The sequence below is a fragment of the Eriocheir sinensis genome, chromosome 33, assembly GCF_024679095.1.
Source record: "Eriocheir sinensis breed Jianghai 21 chromosome 33, ASM2467909v1, whole genome shotgun sequence".
NCBI lineage: Eukaryota > Metazoa > Arthropoda > Malacostraca > Decapoda > Varunidae > Eriocheir > Eriocheir sinensis.
In genome coordinates this window covers 16,994,133-17,008,078 of record NC_066541.1, presented here as the reverse complement: position 1 = coordinate 17,008,078, position 13,946 = coordinate 16,994,133, and the positions used below count along the sequence as shown (strand labels likewise).

General features: G+C 45.7%; 1 protein-coding gene across 2 annotated transcripts in view; it reads right to left on the bottom strand.

Annotated features, from left to right (window-relative positions):
- The window catches only part of LOC127006805 (dual specificity protein phosphatase 7-like), a 53,539-nt gene that overhangs the window by 7,178 nt on the left and 32,415 nt on the right, over positions 1–13,946 (bottom strand). For both annotated transcript variants that reach the window (XM_050877148.1, XM_050877146.1), the window contains exons 2-3: positions 12,976–13,241; positions 9,372–9,507 (exon numbers count right to left, since the gene is read on the bottom strand). In XM_050877148.1, coding sequence (XP_050733105.1) covers positions 9,372–9,507; positions 12,976–13,241 — 402 coding nt within the window. The remainder of the gene's footprint in view (positions 1–9,371; positions 9,508–12,975; positions 13,242–13,946) is intronic.

The window sequence follows — 13,946 nt, the reverse complement described above, 5'->3', positions numbered from 1 at the left end:
ACTGAATAAGACACCATTAACATTATCATTATTATTATTGTTATTATTATTATTATTATTATTATTATTATTATTATTATTATTATTATTATCATTATTATTACCGTCATTTGAATACGACGATTTAAAACTTCCGCCCAAGAGATGCTTCCCACCCACCTTAGCATTCCTCTCTCTCTCTCTCTCTCTCTCTCTCTCTCTCTCTCTCTCTCTCTCTCTCTCTCTCACCAGACGCTGACACTTCAAAGAAACTTACATGTACGTTTGAGCCGTGTACGATTCTCTCATTCGCACACACACACACACACACACACGTACATACACATACACACTAGTCGTGCGGCCAGAAATACACATGAGTCAAAGCCACACACACACACACACACACACACAGAACAAGCGTAAGAATGTGGATAATGGAATCTTCCGTGAGTCTTTTCCTTAATATTGTTGTTTGAGTCACTGACCGAGTTAGCGAAACACACACACACACACACACACACACACACACACACACAACACGAAACTTAATAATAAGGACAAATAACAAGGAAAAAATGTAGCCCTCGTGAAGACAATAAATTAATACAAGGAAGAGGATGAGGAAAAATAAAGAGGAGGAGAAAGAAGAAAGAGGAGGAGGAGGAGGAAGAGTTCAGACGCTCTACCCTGTTTCTTCTCTTCTCCTTTCTTCTTCACCACCATCACCACCGCCATCATCACCACCACCACCACCACCTTTACCTCCACTGACGTTATCAAAAATGAGTGAAGATGAATCACATTCGCCTATGAATCACGTGCAAAGACCACCACAATCACCACCACCCACGAGAGAGAGAGAGAGAGAGAGAGAGAGAGAGAATCCTGCATCACGTGGCCATCCCTCCCTCTTCCTCCTCCCACCTTTTTATTCCTCCCTGCTTCCTCTCTCTCTCTCTCTCTCTCTCTCTCTCTCTCTCTCTCTCTCGTATGACCTCGTGAGACGGAACACACACACACACACACACACACACAGAGATTAAATAATAAACTGAATTTGCAATTGCAGAGAACGGAAGTGGGAGGAACAGAAGATAAGATTACTCCCTCATTCTCTCCCTCCCTCCCTCCCTCCTCCTTCTCCTGCTCCTCTTCCTCCACCTCTTTTTTTTCCTTTCCTCCTTTCCTCGTGCGTATGATAAATAATCGCCTCTTGCACACACACACACACACACACACACACACCATAACAAAAACAAACCCGAATTGCACAAGAAAAAAAAAGTTGGAATACACATGAAAATAATCGTGTTTAGTCTACTCTCTCTCTCTCTCTCTCTCTCTCTCTCTCTCTCTCTCTCTCTCTCTCTCTCTCTCTCTCTCACCCCTGGCACTGTGACGTCACGGGTGAGGGCCGCGGCTGATGCCAAATGCCAGTCATAGTAATTGGTTGGCACTTTCTTTTACCAGCCAGGCACCGAACCCTCCCCCGACCAGGCAGACTTTTCTCGTTATTTTTAATGTTCTAGCGTGCAGCAGGTCTGGCGCGCGCGCGCGCGCGAGAGAGAGAGAGAGAGAGAGAGAGGATGTGAGGGAGGGAGCGTAAGGGAGAGGAGAGGAAGAGGTCTGATATGGCACCTTGGTTCACTAATAAAAACGTGAGGAGTTGAAAAAATGAAGTTTGTCGGTACTGCTGCCACCTCTTCTACCTCCTCCTCCTCCTCCTACTACTACTACTACTACTACTACAACTACTACCCTCACTCTCCAACTATTCTCTATGCTAACTTGAGAACTAATGATTGCGTTCCTTTCCCCTAGGAAGTCTTATTGTTTACCTTTTGTTAATTAATGAATCGGTTTACCTTACGTCTTGTTTGCTACCTTTCTTAAACACGCGAGTCTGATGCTGATTAAGTCATTAGCATCTCGTAGTAAACTTATCCCATGTTACGTCTCTCAAATCTATTCCTTAATCTATAATAGTGGTTTGAATGTATGTGGGAGGGGGGGAAAGGGTAAGTGTGTGGGGCGGAGACGGAGGGAGTCGTGTGTGTTGTGTGTGTGTGTGTGTGTGTGTGCAGGCGCGCAAGAGAGCTGTGGAACAATAACAAACACTGCACATCCCTATAAACCTCTCCTGCTTGCCCTGCCCGGCTATTTTTAAGGCTTGTGTTTATGCTCGTTCGAAAAGCCGCGGGAAGCGAAAAACAGTGAGGGAGGAAACTGCGCGCCCCGGGGAGGGAGAAGACAGGGAGGAGGAGGGCGAGGACGAGGTCACAGCCAGGGAGCGAACGTGGCGTGGCGGGAGAGAGAGAGAGAGAGAGAGAGAGAGGGGTAGTGGGGGAGAGAATCATGACAGGTCCTCCAATCTTGCTTCTCTCTCTCTCTCTCTCTCTCTCTCCTTTGATTATTCTCCTTACCTGCCTCACTTTCCACCTGTACACCGTCACTTCCCATAATTACCACCACCACCACTGCCTACCCATCACCACAACCATTACCACCCACCCACCCGCCCATCGCCACCCAACACCACCACCAGCACCTTCCTTCTTCACTTCCTCTTCCCTCCTCCTCCTCCTTCAGTTCCACCCTCACATAAACCGTTTTTGTTTCACCGTTTCTTTTTTTTTTCTCCTTCCTTTCCTTCCTTCTTTTCTTTCCTACTTTCTTTTTTTCTTCGATTTAGAAGATTAGATCAATTCCGTGAATAATGATGATGACAGTATTATTATTATTATTATTATTATTATTATTATTATTTTGTTATTGTTATTGTTGTTGTTTTCTTCCTCCAATCAGGTAAAAACAGGTTAATTACAAGTCTCAATCAATCACTCTTGAAGAAGGTAATTGATAAGATAATTGATATCAGTAATGTGTTGTTTATAGAAGCTTTCCTCTGTGTGTGTGTGTGTGTGTGTGTGTGTGTGTGTGTGTGTGTGTGTGTGTGTGTTTGTAGGTATATAAATAATCCTACGCCCTTGTAGACAAAATAAACAAACACAAACATACATACATACATACATACATACAAACATTCAAACAGACAGACACCCCCAAAGAGTGAAATAAAAACACATTCACACACACGGTTGCATGGCTGACAGATGGCGTCCGTAGTGATGGTGGTGATGACGGAGGTGGTGGTGGTGGTGGTGGTGAGGAAGAAGAAATTGAAGTCAACGGTTGGTTCTTCTCATTTAATGCACACGTGGTATAAATATTTACTCGTTATTTCAACACACCGTCCATCCCTTCCTTTCCTTTCTCCTCCCTTCCGTTCGCTTCCCTTCCTCTTCCTTCCGCTGCCAACACGTTCAGTTTTCTTGGTATTGTTTTCGTTTTCTTTTCCGTTGACTGAGCTGAACGTGACTTGTTGACAGATGACGAATTCCCTGACTGACTGATTATAAAAAAGGTTAAAGGGCTGACTGACTTTCTGGTTTCGTGGGTGGCTGACTGACTAATAGAGTGAGTGATTGAGGAAATGGCTGACTGACTCCATTCCTGCTTGACTGATTGACTAATTGAATGGTTAAATGACTGGTATATTGTAGTTCTGGTTGAGTGACTGACTAATTGAGTGGTTAAATGGCTGACTGACTTCATTTCTGGTTGACTGATAAGACTTGACAAATGTGTGAAGGGCTGGGTGACTGACTGACTACCTAACTGACTAGCTGGTTGACTGACTGACTGACTGGTTAAATGACTGACTGACTGAATTTCTGGTTAACTGACTGGAGAATGTGTGACTAGCTGACTGGGTGACTGACTAACTAACTGGCTGACTCAAGAGCTGGCTGACAGGCTGACCAGATGACTGACTGTATTCCTGGCAAACCGACTGACGAATGTGTGCATAGCCATCTACCTGACTGACTATAGCTGAGTGGGTGACTGACTGACTGACTGGTTGAATGACTGACTGCCTGACTAAAGAGCTGGCTGACAGGCTGACCAGATGGCTGACGGGTAAGAACGTGGACGCGGGGAGGGTGTGAGCAAAAGTGGTCCCTGAGAAGGATCATCATTTTCGTCTCACCGGAAGCGCCAACAGGTGCGTGTAAATGAAGGAGCAGAGACGCGAGAAAAAGCCCAGGTATGAAAAATAGAGGAAAAAGAAACCCGAGGCAAAAAGAAGATGCGAGGAGCGTTAAAAAGTGGAGAGGGAGGGAGAGAGAGAGGGAGGAGAAGGAAGTGAGGAGGAGGAGGGAGGTAATGGATGTTAAATAAGAGGAAGACGAAGAAGGTGAAGAGAAAGATGTAGAATAAAAGAAGTGAAGAGGAGGAAAGAAGAACAAGAAGGGAGAGAGGGAGGAGGAGAAGGAAGTGAGGAGGAGGAGGAGGGGGGTGATAAATGTTAAATAGGAGGATAACGAAGAACAAAAGGAAGAAGAGGATAGAAAAAGAAGATGAAAAATAGAAGAAGCGAAGAAGAAAGAAACAAGAAGAGAAAGAAGAAGAATGCGAAGAGAAAGAGACTGACTAATAAACGAACTGAAGGAGAGAAAGAAATGAGAAAAGAAGAAAAAGAAGGTGAAGAGAAAGAAGATGAAGAATAAACGAAGTGAATGAGAGAAAGAAAACGAACGTCGAACTCGAATCTAAGAATGAAAACGTAACACACAAAAAGGGAACGAGAACAAAGAAAGAAAGAAGATAATTAAAGGAAGTGAAAGTTGAGACTCACACACACACACACACACACACACACACACACACACACGATGGCAACCCGAGCGTAACGAGTTGAACAGTGACAAAAAAAAGATAAAAACGCCATTAACATTAACATTAATTACATCATCTTAAATTAATTCATTCGGTGACAATAGCGAAATCTCAACAACAGCAATATTCAGGTTTCTCCCCCCCCCCCCTCCAGCACCCTCCTCCTCCTCCTCTTCTTCTTCTTCCAGATGGCACCCCACGTCGCAGACCGGAAGTCCCCCTCCCCCAAGACTTCCGGTCCCCCTTCTCTGTAAACTAAGATCTGCTTCCGGTGGAGAGAGAGAGAGAGAGAGAGAGAGAGAATGAAAAGAAAAAGATCGAACCTCTTGTCTTTCTTCTCTCTCTCTTGCCTCCTCCTTCTCCTCCTCCTCCTCCTCGTCTTCCTGCTCTCCTCCTCCTCCTCCTCCTACTCCTCCTTCGCCCATCAGCCCAGGAGACGTTATATGGATCTGCGGTTGGCTGGTCAGGAAAGGAAACAAGAAAAAAAGGGAAAGAGGAAGTGGTGGAGGAAAGAGGAATGAATGACCATGAGGAGGAGGAGGAGGAGGAGGAGAGAAAAAGAAGAAAATGGAAGTAATTAGAACAACGGCTCGTGTTTCCTGATGAATACAAAACGGAGGAAAATGAAGGAAAAAACGATTTGGATGATGTCACAAATGTTACACGGAGGAGGAGGAGATGGAGGAGGAGGAGGAGAGAGAAAAATAAGGAAATGGAAGAGATTAGAACAACTCGTGTTTCCTGATGAATATAAAACGATTTGGATGATGTCACAAATGTTACACGGAGGAGGAGGAGGAGGAGGAGGAGGGAGGGAGGGAGGCAGTAGCGCATGACTCCACAAGACACGCAAGAGCAAATCTCATCTCGCCGCCGCCGAAACCCCGCGAGACAGACACTTGACAAGGATCGTATTAGAAAACATTTCACCGCCCAAGAACATATATTTGACAAGGCTTTCGTAGGAGTTGTGGGAATTTCCAGGAGTAGTTTTATGAGCCTGGTGGTAGTGTGATCCTTCCTCTTTACCATAAACCTGAAGAAACACTCATTAGAACCCGACTGACCCCCTCTTTGACCTTTAGAAATAGCTGATGTGAGAAGCGAAAGTGTCTCATAATGCGACCCTTGTTGGATTCAATGAACGAGAACGGGAACAAATCGACGTAACCAAGAGCTTGTTTCTCGTTTTCCTTCCTTTTTCTTCGTGTTTTCTTCCTAATGAACGTAAGCAATAGCAGTTCCTCTTTTTCCTTTCCTTTCTCCACGTTTTTTTTTCCTTATGAACTTAACCAATAACAGTTCCTATCCTCTCTTTTCATGTTTTTTTTTTTCATTAATCAATAGTTGTTGTTTTTTCCTTTCTTTTTCTTCCTTAACCAATTACAGTTTTTCCTTTTCCTTTCTTTTCTTCATGTTTTTCTTCTTCAACCAATAGTAGTTCATCTTTTTTCTTTCATTTCGTCATGTTTTTCTTCATTAATCATTAGCAGTTTCTCTTTTTACTTTCTTTTCTTCACGTTTTCTTCAATAATCAATAGCAAATTCTCTTTTTTCCTATCTGTTCTTCATGTTTTTTTTCTTTCTCATGAACGTAACCAAGCCCAGTTTCTCTTCTTCCTTTCTTCATCTTTTCCTTTCTTGCTAGTCCTCCCACGTAACGAATCACTTCCCCGCGACGCTCCCAACCTGACTGCGCATTGCAAGTGCAGTGTTCCCGCGCTGAGACGAGGCTCAGCTCTTCATTATTCCTCTCCGACATCACGAACGCCTCGGTCCATATTGGCGTCACCTTTTTGCGCCGTTGGTGAGGAGGAAACGAGTCTGGAAAGCGAATAAACTTGAGCTTGACAAATAAGGGCGACTGACCGCTTCACTGATGCACTCCTCGATCGGCGCGACTCAGCGAATCAAAGAAGCTCATGAATCGCGAACGTGAAGCCGAAGACCAACGAAGAGATGACGTCATGACGGTATCGAATGCAAAACACACACACACACACACACAAACATATACACGCCCACATACACACAGGGACCGTTTAAGACACGGCTCATTCATTCATTCGTCATCTCCATCCATTCGATCGAGTTTTCATTCATAGCGGGGAGCGGCAGAAGCGACGCCCATGAACTTACGATGCGAAATGAAGAGGAAAGGAAAGCGTGGGTTTACTACGACAACCACCATCACTACCCTGTGCACGCAACCCCCGTAACCCCCCTTCCCTCCCTTCTCCCTCTCACACACCCCAACCGAAGAGGAAGAAGAAGAAAGGAAGGTAGAGGAAGGAGATGAGATGGTGTAAGACGGTGAGAAGAAGGAAGAAGGAGGGTGACCAAGATTATCCCTCCTCCTCCTCCTCCTCTTCCTACTGGCCTCCTCCTTCCATCGTCTCCTTCCCGCCCTTTCCTTTCCTGTACCTTCCTTCCATTCGTTTACCTTCCCTTCCCTTCCTGTCCCGTCTCTAGACCAACAGACCCACACCATACCACCCCTTCCCCCTTCCCTTCCTCCCTTTCCTAAAACTCCCCTTCCGGAGCTACAAATACGTCTTAAAAAGTGAAGGGAAGGGATGGCAAAAAAAAAAAAGGGGGGAGGGGGAGGGAAATCTGAGCCCTTCAATCACTTGTACCTGACAGCCACCAACCCACCCTTATCACCGCCCACCGCCCCCCTCCCTTCCTGCCCCCTTCCCCCCTTCTTATTCCTGTTTTTTGTATGGGTGGGTGGGCGGGAAATAGGGAAGAAGGAAGGTAATAGTAGTAATAGCAACAGTAATAATAATAGTAATAATAATGAATAGAAGAATGAAGAGGACAGCTAACCGATCTTTACTACTACTACTACTACTACTACTACTACTACTACTACTACTACTACTACTATGCTATTACTATTTGTGCATGTGTTTGTTTGTTATTGTATAAGTTCTTTCGTGATTTAATATGTAAACAAACTTTTTTTCTATTTTGAGTGTTCTCTCTCTCTCTCTCTCTCTCTCTCTCTCTCTCTCTCTCTCTCTCTCTCTCTCTCTCTCTCTCTCTCTCGGTTATGCATTCCAGTCAATTATTATTTTTTTGGATATTTTTTTTACAACTTCCACCTTTTTTTCTCCTCCTCCTCTTCCTCCTCCTCCTTCTCCCTCCTCCTCCATCTCCTCAAGAACTTCACACCACCGGAAGTGTCCCCTGCCGCGCCTAACGACTCTCTCTCTCTCTCTCTCTCTCTCTCTCTCTCTCTCTCTCTCAGATTGGCCGATAGAGCTTTGATTTAGACCTTAGATTAGGCTTTTCAGTTTGTAAACATTCTCTCTCTCTCTCTCTCTCTCTCTCTCTCTCTCTCTCTCTCAACCGGAAGCAGCTTCTTTCAGCGACAAACGAAGTCTTCACGATCCTCCTCCTCCTCCTCTTCCTCCTCCTTCCCTCCATCCTGTTCCAAGTGTAAGATGGAAGGAGAGAGGAAAGGAAGGAGGAGGAGGAGGAAGCTTGAGGAAATAAATATAAGCAATGACGTAATATGCATGAGTGGAGAAAGAGAGAGAGAGAGAGAGAGAGAGAGAGAGAGAGAGAGAGAGAGAGAGAGAGAACCTTGGAGCGACAGAGCGTATTTCCTGCGTTCCCTTCCCTTCTTCCTCCTCCTCCTCCTCCTCCTTATTCGTCTCCCAACAACACCTCACAATAGAATTACTAATCTCCTCCTCTTCCTCTTCCTCCTCCAACTAATCCTCCTTCCTTATGTTACTCTTCTCCGTTCCTCAGTTCCTCCCTTCTTACCTCCTCTTTTTCTCTCCTTCTTTCCCTTCTATCTCTTACCTGTATATAAACTCTCCCCCGTACCTTAATCTCTCCCTCCTTCCTTTCCCTCCCTTCTTTCTACCTCCATTTAAACCCTTACCTCACCTCACCTTTCCTCTTCCTCCTCCTCCTCCTGCTCCTGTTCCTACTCCTCCACTCTCCCTCTCTTTCTTATCCTCATATCTCCTCCTCCTCCTCTACCTCCCTCTCTTGAATATTCTCACTTTTCTCCATTTTTTTTATTCCCCTTCCTTTCCTTCTTATCATCTCGACACCTCCCTTAATCATTTACATTTTAACTTTTTTCTCGTAACTTCATTTTTCCTTCCTTACCCAAAGTCATAAGGTAAAAGAAAGGAAGAATAAGGTAAGGCAATACATAGGGAATACAGTACCAATGCCTTACCTTACCTTACCTAAGAACGCCTAATTTAACCTTCCCCCTTAACTTCATTCTGATCAATAAATGTAATATAAAAAAAATACAAACATAGAACCTTATTTTGAACCATCTTTTGTTTTTTTCTGGGCTATTTCCCGGGCCAGTGTGACGGAGATGAGCAATGAGGCAACGCGCAGCTATAGAGTATGTCCCTACCTGTACCTTTTTATCTTTTTCGAACTCTATATACCCTCAATCCATCCTTTCTTATCTTCCTTATCCCCGAAACACATACATACCCGCCTCTCTCTCTCTCTCTCTCTCTCTCTCTCTCTCTCTCTCTCTCTCTCTCTCTCTCTCTCTCTCTCTCTCTCTCTCTCTCTCTCTCTCTCACACACACACACACACACACACACACACACATGAACATAAGATTAGTCTGATAAGAAACAAGACTCCGGGTACTCACCAATGAACTGAATGGCTTTGGGGAAGAATGAGGCAAGATTCTGACTCCAGTGGTCGGCTATGGGGATCTTCATGTACTTGAAGCTCCCGCACTCATCAAACACGTTGGGCAGGTTGGGCGTGACGTTGATGATGTACTGGAGGAGGTGGTGGTGATGGTGGTGGTGGCGTCAGGGTGGCGGCGAGAAAGGAAGGAAAAAAAAGATACCAAGGTTAGTTATGCTGTCTTGTTGTTTTGTTTACATAAGATTAGTTTCGTCTTTATTTACGAAATATGGTAATGAACGGAATAGTGGTAGTTGTTATTACGACTACTACTACTACTACTACTACTACTGCTACTACTACTACTGAATGCTGGGATGGTAGAAGTGATATAAGATTTCAACACGCATTTTGTAACATTTTAAGCCTATATACGTACACGAGAGAGAGAGAGAGAGAGAGAGAGAGAGAGAGAGAGAGAGAGAGAGAGAGAGAGAGAGAGAGAGAATGACAATGCGAGACAGGGATGGAGGAGGAGGAGGAGGAAGGGGATGGAGGTCGTGCGGGAGGGAATGAATGAGTTACCTGTTACTTCCACTTCTCACCTGCGCGGCCAATGAATGAGCGAGTAACACCTGGCGGCCTCCGTGTGTGTGTGTGTGTGTGTGTGTGTGTGTGTGTGTGTGTGTGTGTGTGTGTGTGTGATGAATGACAAAACCACGTGAATGAATGAATGGTTGAATGAATGAATGAGAAGGAATGTGTGTGTGTGTGTGTGTGTGTGTGTGTGTGTGTGTGTGCTAACCTGACCACAACACAGAGAGAGAGAGAGAGAGAGAGAGAGAGAGAGAGAGAGAGAGAGAGAGAGAGAGAGAGAGAGAGAGAGAGAAAGGGGGGTCAAGGTGGAGCAGTTCCCTCCCCCCTCCCCCCTTCACCCCCCTTACAAGTCTCCCAGTGCATTCCAAAACCCTCCTCCTCCTCCTTCTCTCTGTCTTCCAAGGTGAGTTCGCCCTTCAGCTCTTCCTCCTCCTCCAATCTCTCTCTCTCTCTCTCTCTCTCTCTCTCTCTCTCTCTCTATCTCTCTACTGATGACGAACACAAGACCTACAAGCATGCACACACACACACACACACACACACACACACACACACACACACACACACACACACACACACAGCCTCTTTATATTTATTACTCAGACACCCCCAAGAGAGAGAGAGAGAGAGAGAGAGAGAGAGAGAGAGAGAGAGAGAGAGAGAGAGAGAGAGAGAGAGAGAGAGAGAGAGAAGGGGGGGTGGGGGGTCGGAAGGTAGGAAGGTAAGAAGGGAAGTTATGTGTGGAATGAAGGGAGGAAGGGAGGGAGGGAGGAACAGAATAGATACCTCCCACTTACAGAATAGGGCCATATATAGTGTAGAATGAATGAGAGGGAGGGAGAAAGGGAGAGAGGGGGAGGAAAGGGAGAGGAGGAAAAAATAAAGAGGAAGTACACATAGACGTTGGAGGAAGGGAGAGAAGAGAGGGAGGGAGGTAGGAGGGCAAACTGACAGGGAGAGGAAAGGGAGGGGGAGAGAAGAGAAGGTTTGTTTAATGGAGGAATAGGAAAGGGCAGGAAGGAAATGAAGCAATGGTGGAGAGAAAGGGAGAATGGAGATAGGGAGGAAGGGAGGGAGGGAAGGAGGGGAGGGAGGGAAGGGAGGGAGAGATGACAGTGAATGGGCAAGAATTATGAATGGAGAGCGAGCGAGCAACCTACCCAGCCGAGAGAGAGAGAGAGAGAGAGAGAGAGAGAGAGAGAGAGAGAGAGAGTGGCACCGATCAACCAATAACCTGATTCTAAGATAGGCAACACTCGTAGGCTTGCAACACAAACTCAAAAAATATTGCAAAACAGGGAATATTGCATAAGAGAGAGAGAGAGAGAGAGAGAGAGAGAGAGAGAGAGAGAGAGAGAGAGAGAGAGAGAGGGGTAGATGTACGTGTGTTCGTATGTGCGTTGGCTAGTATATGTATGTATGTATGTATCTAATCTTTTTATCTGTATTTTGTTAGGTGTTTTCGTTTCTCTCTCTCTCTCTCTCTCTCTCTCTCTCTTCGTCCCTTTCCCCTTAAAACCAGTAGCAATATAAGTTTTCCATTCCAACGGTGACGCACCTTTGGGAAAACAGGCGAGGCTCAGGTGGAGGAGGAATATAACAGTACCGATCCAGAGAGAGAGAGAGAGAGAGAGAGAGAGGGGACGATGAATGAATTTAACTCCAGGCACCTGACGCGTTCTTGCCATCTTGCAGGTTCCGATTAAGCGATTCCTGCACCCACTGACATTACCATATTTTCCTCTCGTTTCTGTGCTTCTCGGGGCGCCACAGAAGGTCACCTCGCCCCCGACCTCTTGTTCTGTGTCTGTGCAGCGCCGGGCTCCACCAAGAGGCCGCCAAGAGCACGAATCAAGAGGAAAATATATGAGAGAGCTATTGATCAACCCCAACTGAGTCGCCATTCAAGAGAGAAGGGAGGGAGAGAGAGGGAGAGGAAGAGGGGGAGAGAGTGAGGGAGGGAGAGACAGAGGGGTGACCCAAGCCAGTATTACCTCCCCTCTCTCCTCCCTTCTCTCCTCTCCTCCTCTATTCTCTCCTTCTTCTCTTCTTTTTTCCTCTCTTCCTCCTCCTCCTCTGCTTCCTTCTCTATCTATGTCTTTTCCTGTTTTGTTTGTTATTTTCTTGTTACATTTACGCTGCCCCGGAGATGCCCCCCCCCCCTCTCTCTCTCTCTCTCTCTCTCTCTCTCTCTCTCTCTCTCTCTCTCTCTCTAAGAAAACATTTATATTTTTCCTCCTCGGTTGAGCTATTTCTACCACACTCCTGAATTTTTATCTCTCAAGGAGGAGGAGGAGGAGGAGGAGGAGGAGGAGAAGACATTACTATCCTGTTATCAACACCTATCACACCAATGTCTCTCTCTCTCTCTCTCTCTCTCTCTCTCCTTGGCCTTGGTGGTGGTAATGATGATGATGGTGGTGGTGGAGGTGATGGTGGGAAGGGAGGAGGAGGAGGAGGAGGAGGAGGAGGAGGAGGAGGAGGAGGAGGAGGAGGAGAAGCCGGAGGGAGGAGGAGGGGGAGGAGAAGCAGGAGGAAGAAGGAGGAAGGAGGAGGGGTAGAGGGGTGAATAGGAGTTGTATTAATGTAAGAAAGAGGAAGAAAGAAATATATATTGAAGAAGTAAAAGAAGAAGCAGAAGAAATGCAAGATGTAAAAATATATGAACAAGAAAATAATAAAACCTTCCCCTAAAAAGACAAAAAGAAGACAGAAAACTGAAAACATACAAAAAAGTGAATAAAAAAATAAATAAATAAACACACACGCCTCATCTCAACCCAACCCAACCCGTAACTCATCTCAACCTTAAACTCACCTCAGCTCATCCCTAGACTCCTCTCACTCATCTCATTCACCCATCACCTTATCTCAACCTTCACCTCACCTCTATTCAACGCTAAACCAAACTCAACCTTTAACCCATCAACTCAACCTTAACTTCACCTCAATACAACCCAAAACACACTTCTCTTCATCCCAGCCCAACCCAACCCTTCCCCTCCTCCCACGCCTCTACTCACCCTGATCTTGTGTCTGTTCAGCGCGTCCCGATCGCCGGAGTTTTGAGCGTTGCCCAGGTAAAGGTGCGGCAGGATCTCCACAGGGAAGCCCAGGTCGTCGAGGGGCGTGTCTCGGCCGAGGGAGGAGTCGCAGGCGCCCTCCACCCCCTCCTCCTCCGCCTCCAAGCACGTTATCCGCAGGCTTTTGAGGCCCACGATCGGAGGCTCAGCGTGGAGGGAAGACTCGCACCACTCCGGGAACCTTGACCGGAACTCCTCGAAGCCGCCTGGAAAGAAGAGGTTTGGTGAGGTTTGGGTGGAATGAGGTTAAGGGTGTGTTTGGGTACGAGATTGTGTTACAGTGAGGTTGAGTGTTTGGTTGAGTGCGTGTGAGTGTGTGTTTAATTGGGATAATCATTAGAGTTTGGTAAGGTTTGAGTTTTGTGAGGTAGTGTGTCTGTCTGGTTCATGAATTACAAAGAGACACCAATATTACACTTTTACTCCTGTTTCGTAAAAAAAAAGTCAATACAATAACGAAGAAAGAAAGGAAGAAATAGAGGAAGAAAGGACGAAAAAAGCGAGCTGACAGGTGAGAAAGATAAGGAAGAGCGGATGGATGAACAAAGGAAGGAAGGAAGAAAAGACGCAAAAAAAAAGAAAAACGGATCCACAGGTAAGAGAGATAAGGAGAGTCGGGTGAATCATGTACAGGTGAACACTTGATGAAGGCCACACCTGACGAAGCTGACAGGGAGGAATTCAGGTGTGTGGGGAGTGATTTGCAAGTAAGGGGGTGGTGGGGGTGAAGGTGGTGGGGGAGAAGAGGGTGAATGGTGATGAGGCAATGCTACATAATTACGAAAAACGGTGGTGATAATGAAGGACTCACGCACTGACCTTTTTTTCATTAGCAGTATATTAATTATAGATTCTGACGTGAGTACTAACTTTCTATGGGTTAAAACTATCCCTCAATCTCTTTAATATTA